The sequence below is a fragment of the Sinocyclocheilus grahami genome, unplaced genomic scaffold (genome assembly GCF_001515645.1).
Source record: "Sinocyclocheilus grahami isolate Dianchi unplaced genomic scaffold, SAMN03320097.WGS_v1.1 scaffold21.1, whole genome shotgun sequence".
In the NCBI taxonomy this organism is placed as follows: Eukaryota; Metazoa; Chordata; class Actinopteri; order Cypriniformes; family Cyprinidae; genus Sinocyclocheilus; species Sinocyclocheilus grahami.
Window position 1 is genome coordinate 3,724,428 of NW_015505200.1, and position 22,553 is coordinate 3,746,980.

The window sequence follows — 22,553 nt, forward strand, 5'->3', positions numbered from 1 at the left end:
ATATATATATATATATATATATATATATATATATATATATATATAAAATTTAAATAGACAACATTTCCTGATTATACTTAATATGCCACAAAATATATACTGATTATGCAAAATATATTTCTTGTTATAGAAAGACATTTAAAATAATTGATGCCAGCTTTCAAGTTTGTAAGTGATGAGACTTTCTTGTGAGAAGTGGAAACTGATAAACATCCAGTTGGAAAGACTGTTGCTCCCTTTTTGCCTAAGACTGTATCTGAATATCTGTGCTCCGCTTCCTGGATTCTAGTTCCTCCTTGAAAATAAAAAGGGGAGCTTAGCAACTAGATATGGGTGAAAAGCACAGATGCTAGAGTGATAAATTTTGCTAAGTATGCACCCTGGGACTTTTTTTCTCTATTTTGAGGGATCTGTTGTAGAGGGGGACCAGAAGGAACGCCAGTCTGTCCTGTTCGTGTAGAAGGAGCTGAATTGCTTTCTCAAGTCCTTAGTAATTCCCTAGGGGCCACTTATAGCTACTCCTATGAGCCCAGTATTAGGAGGAACTCTCATGTGTTCTGGAGACCCGGGTTGTTTCTTAGTCTCTTGGGTAGCCCAAATGGGATTCTCCATCTCTTTTTAGAAGTAGCATTTTTTTAACTTTTTCAAGTTCACTACATACAAAAACATCAATCTACTATCTATCTATCTATAATACACATTTTTAAAAAGGTATATGTGAACAAAAGTAGTAAAACACTTGCAGTGTAATTTGCCTGAGATCACATCAGAGAATTTTCCATACCCGTCTCCTCAGAATAATTGCTTTTTAATCAGAATGATTCATATTAATTTGATATCCTCATTCTTTTCATACTCAGTGTCACCTCCTATGAATCTGCAAGTTCGGGGTGTGTCAGAGAACACCATTGATCTGGAGTGGGAGGGGCCTGTGATCCTGACAGACTATCTCATCACTTACGCCCCCACAACCCCTGGTGGAGTACAACTAGAGATCAGAGTCCCAGGAAATGTTACCAACACCACCCTCAAAGGATTGGAGCCGGGTCTGGAGTACAACATCAATTTGTACGCCGTGATCGACAACATCATCAGTGCCCCAATGAACACCTTAGTCTCCACCTGTGAGTGCACTTCTCTCCTGAGAGCTCTTTTATTCCAAGAACATCTGTGTTTTGGTCAGATAAGGCTATTTTTTTCTATTGAAATGTCTGAGGTGTTTTGCATAGATCTTGAATCTGACATTTTCATTGTAAGTGCATCATTGTTACCCAAGCATGACCCAGGTTTAATAGACCTGGATGAGAGATTACACACTCCTTCACAGTCCCATTTGCACACACACACACACACCTCATGTTAGTTCTTCAGAGGAACAACTGTCTGTCTTTGCCAACAGGATATGATTAGACACCCACCACCTGGTGAGTAGCAGTGCCAGATTGGCAAAATGCTAGAGGGCCTTTCGTATACAGTCACTGCCTGTCAGCCTTGAGCAAAATGCCTCAGCCTAGAATAGAACACATCATAACAAACATTCCATTATTTGTGAAAAGCCAGTTGGGCATTCTACAGACAATCATAAATCACCACTGTCTGGCCTTCTGTTTCTTACATTTTTGCAGGTAATTCAGAGATAATAAAGACAATTGGAGCTTAATGAATTTGAAAGAAATTGCTATTTGCATGTGGCATTTGGCAGGCATCGAGAGCTTGCTTAGACTTCTGAGATATTCAACTAGTGAAGCCATAGTATCTGTAATCTAACAAAGATGAGACTTTTTGAACATTATTGCCCGTTTTCTGCAATTAAAGCATATGCTTGCAATAGCTAAAATCCTGTGCAGTTAGCAACAAGAAAACATATTGCAAGGAAGCAATTAATAGAGAGCGAAAGCAAGGAAGTAAAGAAAGAGAAAAGATATAGATACAGTAAAAATAGTAAGGCTGGGTGGTATGACGGTATATACAGTATATCGTTGACACTGTATAAAGTGTCTATTGTTAAAGATTTTGCCATCGTTTATTTCCTCGGCATGCAAATATATCTGCTTAGCACAGTACTACTTAAAAATGATATACACCTAGAGATATAAAAAATACATGTATGAATGAAAAAATAAAGTGCTAGATGTTAAATAGAGATATTAAGCGCAGTATGCATTGAAGAACTCAATGCAATGACACACTGAAGCGCAAACACAAAAAGCACCTCTTTCAGACAGCATGCAATCGCAAATTCAGATATTTTGTGTCTTATTGTGCTTGAATGGTCAGACACATGCATAATTATATCAAAATGTCCGTCGTGTGGAGTACTCATGTAAACACAGTCGGTTATGTGTTCAATAAACGTAAACAGTTGAAAACTAATTGCTATTTGCATGTGGCATTTGGCAGGCATCGAGAGCTTGCTTAGACTTCTGAGATATTCAACTAGTGAAGCCATAGTATCTGTAATCTAACAAAGATGAGACTTTTTGAACATTATTGCCCGTTTTCTGCAATTAAAGCATATGCTTGCAATAGCTAAAATCCTGTGCAGTTAGCAACAAGAAAACATATTGCAAGGAAGCAATTAATAGAGAGCGAAAGCAAGGAAGTAAAGAAAGAGAAAAGATATAGATACAGTAAAAATAGTAAGGCTGGGTGGTATGACGGTATATACAGTATATCGTTGACACTGTATAAAGTGTCTATTGTTAAAGATTTTGCCATCGTTTATTTCCTCGGCATGCAAATATATCTGCTTAGCACAGTACTACTTAAAAATGATATACACCTAGAGATATAAAAAATACATGTATGAATGAAAAAATAAAGTGCTAGATGTTAAATAGAGATATTAAGCGCAGTATGCATTGAAGAACTCAATGCAATGACACACTGAAGCGCAAACACAAAAAGCACCTCTTTCAGACAGCATGCAATCGCAAATTCAGATATTTTGTGTCTTATTGTGCTTGAATGGTCAGACACATGCATAATTATATCAAAATGTCCGTCGTGTGGAGTACTCATGTAAACACAGTCGGTTATGTGTTCCATAAACGTAAACAGTTGGGTGAAAACCGGTTTCAGTATACTGGATACGTGCAGTCAGTCTTAAAGGGACAGCAGCCTAATTTATCTGCTACTGTCTGTGTCATTAATGTTAATCAAACAACAAAAGACAAAAAGAAAATCATTCACTGCTCTTGACTGAATCACTTTTGGATCTTTAATAAGAATCAATTCATATTTGATTCAAACACTGAAGACTATGCAGTGTTTTAATTTCTGTAGTATTACTACATATAAATTATAGCTGAAAAATGTAAGTTTAATAAATTTTTTGCTCTATTGTGTTTTTAATAAAATAATTAATCTGACTACTGTCAGATTTTATTTAGTAATACTTATTGTATGACAGTACATTATCACTTTCTTAGCAGCCTAATTTATCTGCTACTGTCTGTGTCATTAATGTTAATCAAACAACAAAAGACAAAAAGAAAATCATTCACTGCTCTTGACTGAATCACTTTTGGATCTTTAATAAGAATCAATTCATATTTGATTCAAACACTGAAGACATGCAGTGTTTTAATTTCTGTAGTATTACTACATATAAACTATAGCTGAAAAATGTAAGTTTATTTAATAAATTTTTTGCTCTATTGTGTTTTTAATAAAATAATTAATCTGACTACTGTCAGATTTTATTTAGTAATACTTATTGTATGACAGTACATTATCACTTTCTCACAAACCATTAAATGTCATCATATACATGGAAGTAGCAGAACACTCCCAGCAGAGATAGCGTTTTATTACTGTTTCCATGATATTATTTTCAAATCCTCTGGAGGCTCTTACAATTGTTGACACTGAAAAGGCTGGAGTTTCACTTGTGTGTACTGTGAAATGACTGTAAAGCTATTTCTCGACTTCTATTCTTTGGGTTTCCCGACTGCATCCTTTATACAATAAATGTAAACTATTTAAGAAGCATTGCATGTTTAAAATATCTGGCAAAAATAACATAATCCTGAATATGTCTGCAAAGTGAACCTCTCTGTATCCACTGCTCTCTTTTTACAGAGCTAAAAGCAGAGACTAAAGATCCACCTTGGCTGAGAAAAATGTTGATTTATTGAACACACACAAGACGGAGGCCAATAATGCATCAATCTGTACCTTTTAGATCTCTCGAATCCAGATGGTTTACTCTTCAAATCCATCATGGAGACGTCCGTGGAGGTTCAGTGGCAACCCTTAGACTACTTGTTTGATGGTTGGGAAATAAGCTTCATTCCCAAGGTAAGGCTTTCCTTAGAATGTCACACTTCATTTGATTCTGCCCCTGCTGTAGCTTCTGGCATAACAACACTAAGGTTCTGGAATCTTGTAGCATTTGTGGACTTCAACATCTGCCACATTGTATTTCGACAACAGTAAACAAGAAAACTGCAATGTAAGGTTTTGACAGACATCTGTGCACAGCTGATAAATTAATGCTTTTTGAAGCCAAAGATGATTCGGTTTCTGACAGGTGCCTCTCAGCATGATAAATGTCAATCTGTCCTTGTTTGAAAGAGAATTATTTTGCATCATGGCAGAAACACAATACATCCAGGCAGAGATGTTCTCACTAATCCCCTTTCAAATGTTCCATCTGGAGAAAGGACAAAACATTTTCAGCATGTGCATTCTGCACCCTCACAGGAAGAAGAAAAACGTCCCGCTCCTGCATGCTAACAAAATGTGGAGCTTGTGCTCGGTGCCTCAATAAGAAATAGCTGTGGGAGACATCGCCATATGCAAAACAGCATGTCTCCTGTGCAACATACCTGTCATTTCACATCGAGGTGAAACATCTCTCCCTATGTATAATAACAAATATGCATCAGAGCCCCTGAGGCATTATTTCATTTGGTTGTAGCATTACTATTAAGACCCAGCCATTGAATCTGTAAACAGTGTTTCCCTCCAACAAAAGACATATCAGAGGTATGCTTGTGTGTAATGGAAACCGGTAAAGTGGGGATTATGGTTTACTTAAATGGCTCACACAAAGGATTTCCTTTAGCCAGGAGATGATTTGGCGAATCTATTTGTAGACAGTTTTGAGAGCTCAGTCGTGTAATAGCCACATGTTTTTAGGACCCCTTGAAGAGTGCAGTATTCTGTCCTGTGCTGGGAAGTCTAGGTCTCATGCCACTGTCTTAGCTTTCAGCAAAATCCATAGCTTATGCCCTTGCAAAGTGAGTTCATGAGTTTCATAAATCCCTCATTTTTTTGGACTAAAAGAAGAAAATACATTGGAAACAAAGTCAAAAGCCTCTTTCGAAGGAATAGGAAGTTGAATACAAAGAAGCCGACGGTTGAGGGCGGAATCATGGTGCACTTCAATTTTCCATCGGTGAGAGGGTCTGCTAAGAGTACTGTGCATGAGAGCCAACTCTGGTACACCACTAGGGAAATCATATTAGAAGTGGAAGTCATATCCTCTGTGGATTTAATCATACAAAGCGTAAGAGCCTGATTTTCCACAATATCGTAATGGATGTGAGGGCAGTCAATGGCAAAAAACAAAAGGAAAGAGGCTTTTTAGAACAGTCACATCTTCTGAAACCCTCGCACACTTTGATATTGCTTGATTTCATAAGCGTTCCAGGGGAGGTTAGCTGATGTTTTGTGGGGTGCGATGCATCAAAAACAAGGCTTGATTCAATACATCAAACATCTGGAGAAATGCATCTACACTGAAATTCCAGCAGCTTCTTTGTTTACACAGCCGACTGCCTCCTGAAAACAATCTCTGTTGATTCGAGCAGTATACTGTTTATTCCTGCATGCCTGCCTGCACTCTGATACCAGAATTGTGAAATGTGATATTTTTATATGTGTTTGTGTCTTGTGCACGTCAAAGGACAATGATGGAGGGATGACAGCACAACTACCCAGTACCATCACGTCGTTCCACCAAACAGGGCTGCGGCCTGGGGACGAATACACTGTCAACCTTGTGGCCTTGAAAGACCAAGGAAGGAGCCAGCCTGTTACTGCAACCGTTATCACATGTATGCCTCTCACTCATTTACATTGCATTTGATTTACAGTCTACAATTACAGTCTGCATTTGGCAGACTTTTATTCAAAGCGTTTTACAGTGCAGTCAAGTAATACCCTTAGTGTATGTGTGTTCCCTGGGAATCAAATCCATGACCTTGGCATTGTTAGCACCATGCTCTACCAGCCGATCTATAGGAACACCCACGCCTCGCTGTTTCATTCTCCGATAACTCAATCATGTTTTTCTTGAACTTGCTGTATATATCTTTGATTTTTAATGACCTACATAGAGTGGTTTGTGCGTCCCAATACTTGCATTTTCTCATTACCCCTACAATGTCAGTATATTGCACCTTTAGTCAATAAGATCTGTGTAAGATTCTATAGTGCAACTTAAGCTTTTTGTTCAGTAATTGTTTCTGAGGAGCTTGAAGACCATTTGCAAGGCTCCATGATAAAAAAAACGAATGCATTCTTATAGTAATTAATTATTTAGGAATGAGGTCAAGATCTGTCATGAAATGTACCACCATGTTCCATCATAGCATAAAAAGTAATACTAAACACCTCTTGTCCACTTTACTGATACATTACTGATAAAACTTCCCTTTAATAGTTTTTTTTGCCTATTTGCAAATGCTTCTATTTATTATATTATATCAATTGATAAAAAAAATAACTAATTAATTACACATTTATATGAAATTAATTGTGATTAATCATGATTAATCCCACCTAACATGAAAGTTTTTAAATATACATTTATATTGCAATAATTTCACATTCAGTCTTCAAATTAATGTAGAAACAACATAAAAAAATGTATATTTTTTTATATTTGTTTAGTGGCATCTTTTTTATGTCTGAAGGTGAGTATCACTGATACCAATACTACTGATGTATCTAGGAAATATTTTTTTCCCCCTAATATTTAACCATTGACTATAGCCATTTAACATTACAGTAGCTCCGCCCCTGTGTTAATTGCGTAAAATATTTTTAACACCGTTAAACTGAAAAAATGTATTGCATGTGTTAACATGCTAATTTTGAGAGCATAAAAAAATTTTTTTTATATATATATATATCAGTGGCGTACCGTCCATATAAGCTGTGAATGCTCCTCATACCCAGGCCACAGAAATGTTAAAATTGATAGCTCTCAATTATACTGTAATGTTGAATGGCTATAGTCAGTGGTTAAATATATTATATTATATTATATTATATTATATTATATTATATTATATTATATTATATTATATTATATTATATTATATTATATTATATTATATTATATTATATTATATTATATTATATTATATTATATTATATTATATTATATTATATTATATTATATTATATTATATTATATTATGATGACTTATTTAGTATCAGCCATGACTGAATTAACTATGTTCAAGTTTTGTGATAGTGTGTAGATGCTCTTAGTGTGGAATGGCAGAACAGGATGTTTCATCATTGATGGAGACATAAAAGTTTGCAAGGCAAACAAATGCTCCTTGGGCAGAGTGCAGGGAGATCTAGTTTACCGTTGCTTTCTGTGTGCTGAGAAGATGAAAGCGCAAACAATTTGAAGTGTTTTTCCCTTCAGGTTACTCAGCCAGCTGAGTCACTAGTGTCTCTTTTGTAGATGGAGCTGACAAATTGGAAGTGGCTTGAGCAGTGATTTCCTCCACCCATCTACCATGTCCTGTCGTTTTTCCTCTGTCCTTGGTGCTGAAATCAGTAGTGCAGCAGTGAGGCTGAACAGAGGGCTCACCTTCAAACTATACTACGAACACAGTCATTTTACTGTTAGTCTGCTGACAGTGTGTTGTCTGAACGAAACGCAATTGTAAATGTGTCTTACAAGACATGCAGAAAAACATACAGCCAGGGATATAGTGCACTCTCTAAGGAAGGTATGTAAACAGACCTTTTAAATGACGTATGAGAGGGGCCGGGCTGGGCTGGGCTGGGAAGGCATAAACTGCAAGGAGGTGTCACATTGCTTCAGCTAATGGAAAATGTCACTATGATGAATGGGTGAGTCTGCCAGCAATTATGCACTTAATGTAAACTTCACCCAAGAATTCTTCTTCTGTCACTTACAGACAGGAGGATTAGATTCAATTGAACTTTTCCTGGACAATTGAAATTGCATGTCTGCTGTGAAAACGCCATTAATTTCTACGGGCCTCACTGTCTAGCATAATTAAAGAGGCATTAATTATGCATGCGAGTCCATTAATATTTCACGCGTCCACTGCAGATACCTTATTGGATAAAGAAAGACAAATTTGATGTCACTTAATTATTTATGTGTGCAAAGATTTATCTATCCCCGGAGAAAGCCTGGGAAGACGAGTTTTTGCTAAGCGTGCGCTCGGTACCTCATGAGTTTGCTTCACAGTAATTATGCTCAAGCGCTAAAATACAACATTTTTGGGGAAAAAATAAACAGTAGTCTACTGCCTGGTCTCTAGTGTGCTTAGACTTCCAAATGAGACTGTGCTGGTGTGCCTAGAATAAAACCAAGAAATCACCCTTGTGGATTGAATAGGCTGTGTAGAGAACAGGGTGACATAATTTCCTCATACTTGGGGTTCCTCCTAAACCCTCGTGTTTGATTAACGGGTCACATTATGTAGTTGTAATACTCTAAAAATGGCATCATGTGCAGTATATGTTGTAGGCTCATCTTTTTGAAAGGTAAACGTACGCTTCAGCGCAGTCTCACCTGGTCCAATTAGTAGCGTTTTGCATATCACAGCAGAATGAGGTCAAGGTTGGAGATGAGCTGAACTGTTGAGGTCAAAAGTTCCAGAGATGTACATCTTCCTTCACAATACCTGTTTCTGAGGCAGATGGTCATGTTGCCCTATATAAAAAAGCAGGTTAATTATTCACACAGCCATTATTAAAAGAGCCTTTTGGAGGCTCAGCATGGCCACTTGATTCAGTCACTGGAGTGCGGGTTTGCAGTGGGACTGCCTGCTATCAATATCTGGTGAATATTACTGACACTTTCTCATGCACTGTACTTGAATGCACTGTACTGTCATTTTTGACACTGAATCCTCTAGGACATGTTAGGTCTGTACTGTATCTTAGGGCTATGTTTTCTGTGGAAAAATACACTTCAAGCAAATTCACATATTTGCTAATTTGTATTTTATCTTCATTTGTATTTAATGGAACAAAAAGGGATGTTTTATGTTCATCATTGATCATTTAATCATCCAGACTGTCATTTTGTGTTGTTGTTTTTTTGTTTGTTTGTTTTTTTTAAACTTTTATTTGATGATTTTTGTTAAACTCAAATCATCAAATAAACACCCTTAGGCACAAATTACTCAAAAAAACTAACTTCTTATGCCACTGTTACCATGTTAGAGAAATTTTTATATGATTTGTTTCTATATTATTAACTCCTATATTAAGGGTTTTAAACCTTTACAGAGCCAAGGACCTACACTATTTTTTCACTTTATAGTAACTGCATTTATATTTAGATTATATCATGCTGATCAGATTTTTAAAAATTTGTTTAAAATGTCAGAATTTAAAAGAAAATTCAGTATGTTTTCTATATTTTCTCCAAGCACCTGGAGTGCTTTTATGGATACCCAGGGTCCTCAGACTCATGGTTGAAAACCCTTCTAGCATATTGAGAAGCTGACTTTTCTTATATCAGTGATAATGTCTTGTGTTTTTTTCCATCAGTGATCGATGGGCCAACACAGCTTACTGTACGAGATGTCTCAGACACGGTTGCCTTTGTGGAGTGGAACCCACCCAAGGCTAAAGTGGACCAGATTGTATTGCGGTATGGGCTGGTAGGGGTGGATGGACCAAAGACCACCTTTCGCCTCCAGTCTACTCTGAGCCAGTACTCCCTCCAAGTCCTGAGGCCTGGATCCACATATGAAGTATCAGTCAGTGGAGTCCGGAATGGCACTGAGAGTGGAGCCATTTCCACAGAGTTTACCACAGGTGAAAGAAAGCAGTTCTGACTGTGTACATTATTTTTCACTATTTACTTTTGATTTTAGTTTTCACATTCTTTATTTTAGCTATACTAACATCTTTATTTCAAGTGGAGTAGGTCTGCTTCATTTACATAAACATTTATATTTGATTCCAGAAATGCAACTTGATAATCCAGCTTTCTGTGATCCATTTAAGTGACTAGTACATTATCGAATGTGTCTTTTTTTTTTCTTCTTTTTTTAGAAATCGATGCACCAAAGAACCTGAGAGTGCTGTCGAAAACTTCCACTAGCCTGGAGCTGGAATGGGACAATAGTGAGGCAGATGTAGAAGGCTACAGGGTGGTTTACAGCACACTGGCTGGTGATCAGTATGACAAAGTCATTGTCCCACTCAATGATGGCGCCACCACCAAAACTATTCTCACTGGTAAACTCAAACCCAACTTCTCCTTTATTTCATAGTACTGAAATATTCTAGACAATTTCTATACAATATGCAATATCTGACAAAACCCAATTTCAGATATTATGATATATAAGATATAGAACCAATACTTGGTAAAAAAAAATGTTTTATTCATAATAAAATAGTTTCTTTTAAATTCCATTTAAAATTCTTAACATTTTCAATAAAATTCAAATTTAAAATTAAAAATGCTTTAAAATTGTTTTATGTAAACAACAGTTGCTTCAAATTGAAAGATTAAAATGCTTTAAAATGTTTCTATTTATAATAAAACAGCATACCATCACACATTCACATGAATCCTAACATTTTAAATATATAAATATATAATGTGTTTATATTGCTTTGTCACTATAATGGTTTGAGATCTTCATTTATTTGTATTGCTTTATCACTACGAGTTGAGGTCAATGTTAAGTACATTATAAAGGCATTTATTTTCTCCAAGATTTGTGATTTGTATGCGTAATCTTTTTGGTATTCTTAGGTATTCACACATAAAGTTTGTATATGCACTTTTTACTTTATGGCCAACTTTAAGACCCTGAATCCTCAGTCTAGGTTCACTGTCGACAACTACTCTTTCAAATTTGCAGGCATACAGACTTTTGTTCATTATTTAACAGCTTTTACGCACGTAAGCAACATTTCTGATTGTATTGAAGTCTCAGTGTCTCATTGTTTTTCATCTCATTATGAACTAATTGTGAGGGCCCACACATCTATATTTACCAAAAATGCATACTTATTTAGTGACAGCAAAATGTATTGCTTATGTGCATAACGTATTGCTCAATTTTAAAGTCACTGTCTATCTTTTACTAATTTTCTTTCTCTCCTTTTTAGATTTACTGCCTGGCACAGAGTATGGCATAGGAATTTCAGCAGTTCTAGGTGCCAACCAAAGCACCCCAGCTACGATGAATGCCAGAACTGGTAAGGGATAAGATTATAGGCCTGCCGTTGCCAGATCACCGTGAAATAAATGTATTTTCAATTGCATGGAGTTTGTATTCCTGCTGCCGACTTGTGCAAATCTGTTTTTGCCAGCAGAACTGATATATGATGTTTGCAATGGAATAAAAACATGCTGAAGGTTTACTGAACCATACACCTTATTATTCCCATTACAAACCTTGAAACAGCCACAGTTTACTCTGATCTTTAGGTCTGGATGTCCCCTTGGATTTGGCTGTCACAGCCTCCACAGATAACACCATCACCCTGTTGTGGGGCACAGTGCAGGGGCCTATTGATCACTATAGGGTGACCTACACTTCCTCCACTGGAGCCACAACTGAGCTGTCGGTGCCCAAGGATGTCACCACCACCACACTGACAGGTCTAGAGCCAGGCACTGAGTACACCATTACAGTTGCAGCACAGAGAGGCAGGCAGAAGAGCACTGCAGCCACTATTGATGCCTTTACAGGTAATTTGATCTTTTGGGAAATCAAGTACAGGAATCACTGTTGAGTATCCAAAGCATTGCCTCATCTCCGCCTCGTGACATGTCATGTCAGTTTTGGCCAGAAATATCATTAATCTCTCCAATAATTGCATGAGGATTCAGAATGGTGTGGATGTAATGGTTCCTGTAGCTTTTTTCCCAGCAGGGTCATTTGTAGCCACTTTTAATCATTTTTCATCAAAATCCAGCCGTCCATCTGTCATTTACTTCAGGGGTTCCCAACATTTTTTTTTCATCACAGTGAATGTATTTAATAATTTTAAAAAATCTTCCTTGTGCATTTTTACAACATTTTGTCTTTATAACTCGCATTATATCTCTATTATAGCATTATCCACTTTACTGCATTAATTTTCCATACTTTCTACCTAGTGATAAGATCATGTAACTGATTGATAGTCCTAAAAAATGTATGGAATTAAAATGATCAAATAGAACATTTTTATAAGGATGCCAATCAATTGCATATAATGACATAATAAATTGCAGATAGTATAACAATGCTTCCTAAAAAAAATTAAGAAAAATCAGAAGACATTATTGTGGCAGATGAGTAAATTATTGTACAGACAAAACTTTTTTTTTTCGTATCATTGAACATAAGTCACAATCTGCAACCATAATCCATTTTGTAGCAAATTTTTGCCAACACAACTTTTTATAGGATTTACATAGGGGTTAGGTCATGATTAATTCTGTATTTTTTTATTCAATTTTTTATTCCATTATTTTTATATATATATATAATTAATACATTAAATTAACAGCTATAATTTTATTGAATTTAAATTTAAATTAACACTTCTTCCACAAACTTTCTAGAACCCCTTGCAGTTATGGGCCCCTGGGGGTTTGAGAATGCTCCACTACATTATTTAATTATTCAATTTATTTATTTATTTTTTACATCTATCAAAGTAATAACGCTTCAGACTTGAACTTCCTTATGCATTCCGTGTTGGTTTTTATCACTCACTTGCTTTGGCATGGCACATCAACACATTTATTTCTACAGTATCAAGATTTTATCATATTTCATCATCATTTTTCACTTTTTTTTATTAATTGGCTTGATATCTACTGACTGGCTGCATCTCTTCTGCAAACTTCATCCAATCATCTCATTATTCTTCATTTTCTGTGAGGATGTGCCAATCAACTAAAAGATCTTTAATCACAGGAGCCAGCATTTCGTAAAATATAGTTGTTGTCATTCAATTTCAGGGTTCCGCCCTATCACACAGCTCTTCTTCTCTGATGTCACTTCTGATTCATTGACTGTGGCATGGAGTGCACCGGCACCGCCTGCTGATGCATTCATCTTGAACTACAATGCTCAGGACTCCAGTGATGATTCTGAGATTGCTCTAGACGGGTCCAAAACCAGAATCACCCTCACTGGTCTCCTGCCCTCCAGGCGGTACACTGTTACCTTGGTTACCATGCATGGCAATGTGACCTCAAAGCCAGTTATTGGCTCAGTCACAACAGGTATTAATACTAATGAATATTATGTCCAAGGATATTATGTCTGAAGTTGTTAAGTGTGCTTATTTAATGTTTGAAAATAGGGGTTTCTCAGGGTTGATTTTACATATTTTTCCCCCAAACTAAGGCCAGTGCACTCAAAAACAATTAACACTTTTCCTAAACAGACTGTACATTTTTCTTGATCTCATGCAAATTGCATGTATCATTTTCATGATTCATTTCAGTTTGCTTTCAAAAACAGTTCGCATGGAGAAACTAAAGTAATGCTATATTCATGACGTGCTGTCAAATAGCATCATATTAATACCTGCTGGGTTTGTAATGCACACAGCACTGGAAGTGCAATTTATGAAATTGCTCACACAACTATCATGACTTTGCTATTTATATAGAGACATCTGTGATGATGGACTATCTAGTCTCCATTCGCCTATTCTCCATTTCTGAATCCACTTGTTGAGATCTCTTTCAAGATATGAAATGTGTTCAACCGCAGCCTTATGACAAAGTAACTTTTCTCCTAGCACTAAAAGAGACCTGCAGAGCTATTTGTGCCATTCATTGATTCAGCATTCACACTGTTCTTTCCTTAAGTCCACCACCTTGGATATTGTTTGATGTGAATAAAATTCAATGGCTTAAAAGAAATGAGAGGCTTAATAAATATGCAAATTTATAGAAATTCCAAGAAGAATAATGATCTTCATTGAAAATAAAAATTATAGTTCACACTGAAGTGCTGAAAATAATGCAAATATTACTGAAAATTAACCGTTTTACCAAATTAAGAGTCTGAGTGGTTGTGTTAATGAAGTCTTTTGAGAGCATTGGCTTTAGTTTGGGAAATCGATTAAGGAAATCATAAAACAAGTTAACGTGCATTTTTCCTAGGGTACACTTTAAAGGACTAGTTTATTCAAAAATGACAATCATTTACTCTCCCTCAAGTTGTTCCAAACCTGTATAAAAGTAAGATATTTTGAAGAATGTTGGTAGCCAAACTGTTTACGGTAGCCATTGACTTCCATATGGAAAAAGCACTATGGAAGTCAATGGCTAACGTTAACAGAAGTGGAGGGTGATTAAATAATGACAGAACTCTAATTTTTGTTCCTTAAAGGTTTTTGCGTTTGTGTCAGTCATTTAAAAGTAATTTGTGACCGTGCTCAAAACAGGATCTCAAAACAGGATTTTCTCATTATGATTCCTGCACACAGCTGCACAGCAGATTTTTCACCCTTTTGTGTCTTAATTAATTCAACGATATGTAATCCTCCCCTAATAATTACCTCTCTCTGAATGTGGAGGTGTCAAGGATATGACTGTGCAGTACGTCACAGAGGAATCTGTAACCATTTCATGGATTCAACCATACGCACCCTTTGATTACTACAAAATGTCTTACCAATCACCAAAAGGTACTTTCTCTGCCTTATATTTAAATTATGTCTGATTTGAACAAATTAGAAAAATAAGTCAGCATTACTATTTGTCATCACAGGTAGGATGGACAATGTGGTGACTGACAATGACATCACCAACTACACCCTAACCAGCCTCCATCCAGCAACGGAGTACGAGATCAAGCTGAACGCAGTGAGAGGAAGCCAAGAGAGCAAGGTCATCACCACTACTGTCTTTACAGGTATTTCTGTTCTCTTCTGTTACTAATCATATACTACTGCACATCCTGCAGACTGGTATTCTAATTTACCCTAGGAAATGTCTTTTGGTATTTTGTGAAGGATGTGCTCTCATATAGCCTCGTTCGTCACAGAACTTTGATTTGATAGAAATATGGATGACAGTCTGAGGAATGATGCACATCATTTACCATGTGATGAGTACCATCTCTCACCCTGTGCGTTCCGCCCGTCCTCTGGGAGGCTGCCAGCCATCTCGCCGAAGTGAAATGAAATTTTACTAATGGAATCAGCGATCAGCAGAGATGCTCACCTGCCATCTTATTTGAACAGCACCACACGGCGGCGACAGGCAGCTAGTACTATGGATTGTGTCTCATTCACTAATTGTGGGCAAGTGTTCATACTTACATGCACAGACAAGAAAATGTGTGCTCACAGAAAATGTCCATCAGATGCACAAAATGTTGTGCATAAAGTTTCTACCCTGTTGATTAATGCTGTTTATTATTCTAATGAGGTTTATTCTAAGTAGTGTACAAGTTTTAATGTATTTTAGTGTACTCGAGTGTAAAATATATATATATATTTTTTTTATTTTATTTTTATTTTTTTGTGAATAATATGTAGAATGTTTTTATCTGTAAAATATATTTTAGTATATGTAATTATAATCATCTATATTATGTTATATATCTACATATAAAATTAGTTGAATATTAATAATTATCAATGCATTTAATTTTTTTGAATTAATAATATATTAAATGTTTATTATTATTATTATTATTAAAAATAAATATGATAAAATACATAAAATACAAATAAAACAATATTTAATATTTAAAAATATCACACAAATAAGCACACATGCAGTTAGTGAATGAGACCCAGTATTACTAAAGCCAAGTGAACCTGTTCTCAGTGTATTGCTTTAATGTTAAAAGCTTGTCTTCAGAATAGAATAGTGCTTTAGATTTAATATAGGAATATTTAACTTGCGTCTCAATAGACAAATTTTACAGAACAGTGTTTGTTCCAGCTGTGCATTATATCACTGAAATAAATTAGTCTATCTCGAGCCTAGGAAGTGAACTAATTAGTCATATAATTTGATGTAGTACAATGAAACAAAACAGATGCTGGCCTTTGCTTAAACAATGCTGACTCACTTAACTAGGTAGGAAGTGTTTGCCTATACATCAAAACAGAGCTACACTCCCCATCGCAGCTTAAAGCCTGACAGTTTTGTTCAAAGCTAATCAAAATATGACAAGCAAACAATCTCAAGCTGCCCGTGTTGACAGAAATCTTGCCAATGCTGTAACAATGCAAAGTGACAAGTGGCTCTTTTTAAAGGGGTCCTGTTACGCTTTTTCACTTTTTCAAGTTAGTCTGTAATGTTGCTGTTTGAGCATAAAAAAAGATCTGCAAAGTTACAAAGCTCAAAGTCCACTTCAAAAGGAGATATTTTATTTATTTTTCAAAAACTACAACAAATGACTCGTTTGGACTACAACGCATATTTTGATATCACAAATACCGACGAATGGGACGAGACCTGGTTGAGCTGCACTAGAGAAGGCAACGAGTGTTATCACTATGTCGCAGACACGCTAGCTTTCCCAAGGCAGACGGACTTAGAGTCGTTACAATCATACGGGTTTAAATCGCGCTCAAATTGATTTGATTTTGACACAATATTTACACTGAAGCTCGCAGGTGGCTATGGTAAGGGGCATGACATTTCCCGACCAGGCGCCGAGTGCTGCCAATCACAGCACACACTGGCCCAGCTAACCAATCACAGCACATTTCGTATTTCAGAAGGCGGGCCTTCATTCGATACAGGAACTATTCGAGCCGTTCATGCCAGACTTGGGAGAGAGGTGTTGTAATAATGTAAAATATGTGAAAAATCATGTGTTTTTCGAACAACCTAGTATGAGAGCCTGTTCTAGTACACGCCCAAAACAAAATCAAGACTTTGTAAAAGATCATAATAGGACCCCTTTAAAATGCATCTTTTGGAAACAGATTATTATTAATAGGATATAAAAAAACATTGTGGCTTATTTCAGCTGTTATGTAAAGGGTGACAATAGGGTTGATGAAACATGATGGATCTGGTTCAACGCTGTGTTCTGGTTCACAGCTCTGCCTAATGACCTGCTGAGGATCATCAAGTTCACATTCACTGCATAAGGGAAAACTGATATTCTCCTCCTAGTCTGTCACCGTAGGGCATGTCAAGACTTGGTAAAGCAGAGAGAGGGGAAGGTGCAATGGGGAATTGGGGGATTTTGCCTCTGAACTGCTGTCAGGCAGCGGAGATCAGCTTTTCTGGAAGGTTGTGAGAGGGCCTACAATTTCTTGCAACAAAGTCATTGGTGCCTAATGGGAGGGTCAGCTCTCTACATCTGTAGACGTAATATGGCTATTGCCAGTGAGGCTGGGAGAACAAAAATGTGTGTGGTAGATCAGAATAGGAAGATGGTAATGTGCGATTACAGTCCACTGACCTCATCTAAGAGGACATACACTATAGTGCAAAAAGGAGAGTGAGATTTTTCCTGTCTGAGATAAGGAAGGTCATCTGTGAAAGTCACAGCATGGATAGAGGATTACGGAGAACAACATTTCTCATTACTCACTTGCATAGAAATGCTGTTGAGAACAGTGGAGGAAAGAGTACTGAAAAAATATACTCAAGTAAAAGTACCATTACCTTCCAAAAAATGTAGTGTGAGTAGAGTAAAAGTACTTGTCCAAAAAACTACTTGAGTAAGAGTAAAAGAGTAGCCTATTTAAAAGTACTCATGAGTATTGAGTAGTGAGTACTGAGCTGTGGATTCTACCCCCTCATAATAAACGCTGTACACCGCAATTTACACATTTTAAAAACGTTGTACATTCTGTAATTCACATAATCTTGTTTGTCATAAAGAATGCAGAATATCTATCATCCAGCAGTTTTAATTTTGACTGCCAACTCTTTAAAATACATCAAAACATCACGGAAACAGTATTCAGTTGAAGAAAAGATGAAAGTTATTCTCAGTACAATCATCCCCATTTAAATCATAAAGTCTGAAAAAATAGATTTAAAATCATGTGTAAGGCCACTGAGACAGCATGCTGTTGTTGCACATAAAATATTAATATTTAGAACAGTGCAAATACAAACACCATTAGAAACTCTTAGTTCAGCATTACACACCATGATATGGGTTAAAATGAGAGCCCATTTCTCTCCAAAACGGTGCCAGTTTTTGCGTTTTGCAATAAAGAAATAAGAATAACTAAACTTGATAATTTGTTACAATTTTAACATAAATGCACATTGTTCTAAAAGGATGGCATCATGCCATACCTCTTACACATTTACTCGAATTGTTATGCTGATAATGATAATACAATTTGTAAGGAAAACTGCATTAAATAGCTAAGTATTTCTGGGGAAATTTTTTCAAAGGAAAACACACACACCCACGCATGCCTCTTTGCTGAGCCGCGGCGGTCTCGGTGAATCAGCAGCATCCACAAGTGAATGGAACAAAAAGTGTTGAACTTGAAAATTGTTTATGCGCGAGTGCACTTGCTAAATGAAGGTGGATTGTACAAAATGGATAAAAAAAAATTAAATAATAACATTTAAAAAAAACCTTACGTGAGGGAGAGACGAGGCAGCGCAGATCGCGCGTCTCATTAGTGAGTGAGAATTTGCCGAACGTGGCACTTGCGGGAGTTGTATGCAATACCTGCAACCTCACTCCAAATTTCAGGCCATTTAGATAGGCAAGCATACAAATCATTTAGTAAGCAGAAATCCAAAATTTACCTTAACATATTAAGTTAGAGGAAGATGCAACTGAATTGATGCTTGAAGAATGCACTTCCAGCAGCCATGATAAACAGTTGGCGGTTAAAGTTTTCTATGCACAATTTGATTTGAGGAAAATCACGAGACCTATTACTATCTCTCTATCCAATCACGTTGATGGATACAAATACAATTAAAATAAGCATGTAACGACCACAAATGGAGGAAAATAGCGGAGTAAAAGTAAAAGTACACAATTTTTAAACTACTCAAAAAAGTACAATTACTGATTAAAAACTACTTAATTACTGTAACGTGAGTATTTGTAATTCGTTACTTCACACCCCTGGTTGAGAATGAGCTCTGCACACATTTGACTGTCTAATTTCTCCCTCGATGTCGGCTAATTAAGGAAATTGTGATCTTCTCCAGCCAGATAATCACAATAAATTAGTTCCAAGCTGCTGAGGTGCTCTATTTTTAAATTGCCGGTGAATATCGTTTGCAGAGGGAAAAAAAGGTGAAGATGAGACTGCTGCCAATTACCTTGGCTGAGCTTATCTCAGACTGTCTTTCTGTAACTTGCACGCAATCCTCTGTTCCACACAGCTATGGACATGCCTATGGACCTCACGGCATTGAATGTTACACCTCAGGGGGCTCTGCTACGTTGGAACCCCCCTGTTTCCAGTGTTGATAACTACGTGCTCACCCTCACCCGTAACCAAGGTATGTGGAGACCTGAGGAAGGGAAACAATCCTGTCAATTTTTTATCAGCATCATTTCTCTTTAACAAATGCAGTAGCCATAAGTACCAAATGAAATGTAACTATTCTTTTTCACTGGACAAAGATATGCTGCTTATGCTGCAATTTCAGGTCTGAGTGCAGCAGGAAAAAAGCAAAACAGATATGCAAATAGGTCTCAATAATGGCAATAATAAAATACAATTAACCATATTATCATGCATAGTTGGAATAGCTAAATTAATTGGCTTATCGCCTTTTAAAAAGGCTGAAGAGAATGCTTTTTGTGTAATTTGTTTTTTGACATCAAAGATACACATCCAGTCAAACTTTTGCAGTGAATGCATCTGTAACTTGGTAGATGCTAGCCAAAGTAGGTAGATGCCAACAGTAACCAGATTCTTGGCATCCTCACATATCATTAGCAAATATGTGCAAGATAGAAATAAATGAATAAATAAACAAATAAAAATACAACCCACACTAGTTACTACAATGAGGATAAATATGCATTTGTTGATTTTTTTTGAGAGTGTCCAAAAAGTACATTTAAGGGTCGTTCACACAAAGAATGATATGTATAAATATGACTATAACAATAACTATCAGCGTCCACACCAACAGACAATGTTCTGTTTATTATAAGCATATGCATAGTTATGTCATCTGCCGCTTTAAACAAGGATGGATTATGTTTGGCTGTCAATGTATTTATTGTTCATCAGCTGGGAAAAAAAATGTTTGTTGTAGTGTGGACATCACCAATCTCACATAATTAGAATGATTATTAAAACTTTATAGTTACAGCTATCATTATACTTGTCACCTTTGGTGTGAACATCCCTTTAGAAACCAAAATTGTCATTTGTGGTAATAGTTGTTTATTTTGGTGGTCCAATGCAGTTCACAGTAATAGGGTGTAAGGGAAACAGGTACATTTAGCTTTAAGGGAATTAATTATGATTTTTATAGGGAATTTTGACAGAATCACTGTTTTACTGCTGATCAACTGAATCGGCCAGTGAATTAACTGAAAGTTTGTGTCATATTTCACTGTTTTAATTAATTTTGAGGAACACTGATTTGGTAAATGCATGTTCACATTTAGTCTAGAACTGCAGTAACCATCATGTTTACACAGCGCACACAACGCCTCTGCACTTACTTCCTATTTCTCTCAACATGGGAACAGGAGAGCTGTCAGTCAATAAATGGGAAACAAATTAGATTTTCATTTATAATGCATTTTTCTCCTTATTATTTAAATGCAAATTTAAAATAAATAGGTTTATACGTTTTTGCATACAAACTGGCAGTTCTTCACTTGTTTTTGCACTAATGGATGTTATCTTTCCAGTTATGGCAGACACCTTCTTAGTGGAGGGTAACAAGCAGGAGTACCAGCTGAGTCAGCTCATCCCCAGCACCACCTACTCAGTGGCTCTTTATGCCACTAAAGGTCCTCTCACCAGTGGCACTGTCATCGCCAACTTTGTCACACGTAAGTGCTCCATCTCTGTTCCCTGTGTTCTAATTACAGGGGGGCTCGAGGAGGTCAAGACCCCCTAGTTCCAGTTATATTCCCCTTGTTATCTCAAAACAGGCCTAATGGCCTTTACCCCAGTTGCTGAGGAAGGTAAGAGTTCAGGTAAAGAAGTACAGGAGGATCCCAGAACAGAGTCCAAACAAAAGAGAAAGAGTACCCTCTTTTACCACTGCATTAGCCATGTGACTAAACCAAACCTGAGACATTCAAAGTGATACATTAGATAAATATAGCACTGGGGGTCAAGACAAGAACGTTTTAAAAGGTTGGAGTGTTCTGCTGTTTTTGTTGTACTTTCACTATGAATGACTTTTCACTATGTTTTTATTTGTGTATACACAAACTTTTTTTCTGAAAGAAAATCATACTTTTATTCAGCATGGACACCTTAAAAGTTATCAAAAGTAACAGCAAATAAATTTATAATGTCACAAATTATTTATATTTTTTAAATAAATACTGTTTATTTCTGTTTTAAAATTAATGCTGTTCATCAAATCCTGAAAAAAAATGCATCAGTTTCTGCAAAGATACCATGCAGTACTGTTTTTAACATTGACAATAATAGGGAATGTTTATTGAAGTCAACATGAAGAATGAAGAATGATTTCTGAAGGATCATGTGACACTGAAGACTGGAGTAATGGCTGCTGAAAATGCAGCTTTGGCATCACATGAATAAATTATATTTTAAAATATATAAAATAAATGCAGCTATGGTGAGCATTACAGAAAAACATAGTTTAAAAAAAATCCCCCAACCCCAAATGGTAATGTAGCTGAAAGTGCTATGCATTGACTGGCAGAGGTAACTAGTTTACTACTAGTTTAGTAGCCAAAACCATTCAAGGAACAGATTAACTGTAGCACTAATATAGAGGAATATTTATTTACTTTACATCACTGTCAATGAACCCAGAAGCTTAAAGGGGTCATATGATGCTGCTAAAAAGAACAGTATTTGGTGTAATGAAATGTGTTTATGCGGTTTAAAGTTTAAATAAAACATTATTTTCCACATACTGTACATTATTGTTTCTCCTCTATGCCCCGCCTTTTTGAAATGTGTTGATTTTTACAAAGCTCATCGGTCTGAAAAGCGAGGTGTGCTGTGATTGGCCAGCTATCCAGTGCGCTGTGATTGGCCGAATACCTCATGCGTGAGACGGAAATGTTACACCCCTCACATACTGTGATGTCGTGTCCGGCCGGAGCGACGAGACAAAAACATTAAAACCCATTACAAACGAGGCATTTGTTGCATCCAGTGGGGACAGAATTACTGATTATAATGACTTATACTGTCTTTTT

The 22,553-nt window shown here is 36.4% G+C and overlaps 1 protein-coding gene across 1 annotated transcript in view; it reads left to right on the forward strand.

Annotated features, from left to right (window-relative positions):
* LOC107558359 (tenascin-R-like) overlaps positions 1-22,553 on the forward strand; it is a gene marked incomplete at its 3' end in the record, with an annotated part of 53,593 nt that overhangs the window by 5,596 nt on the left and 25,444 nt on the right. The window contains exons 3-14 of the mRNA XM_016242022.1: positions 861-1,124; positions 4,187-4,302; positions 5,915-6,065; positions 9,787-10,056; positions 10,297-10,482; positions 11,368-11,457; positions 11,690-11,953; positions 13,217-13,483; positions 14,791-14,901; positions 14,985-15,128; positions 19,559-19,678; positions 21,054-21,197. Of these exons, the coding sequence (XP_016097508.1) occupies positions 861-1,124; positions 4,187-4,302; positions 5,915-6,065; positions 9,787-10,056; positions 10,297-10,482; positions 11,368-11,457; positions 11,690-11,953; positions 13,217-13,483; positions 14,791-14,901; positions 14,985-15,128; positions 19,559-19,678; positions 21,054-21,197 (2,127 nt within the window). The remainder of the gene's footprint in view (positions 1-860; positions 1,125-4,186; positions 4,303-5,914; positions 6,066-9,786; positions 10,057-10,296; positions 10,483-11,367; positions 11,458-11,689; positions 11,954-13,216; positions 13,484-14,790; positions 14,902-14,984; positions 15,129-19,558; positions 19,679-21,053; positions 21,198-22,553) is intronic.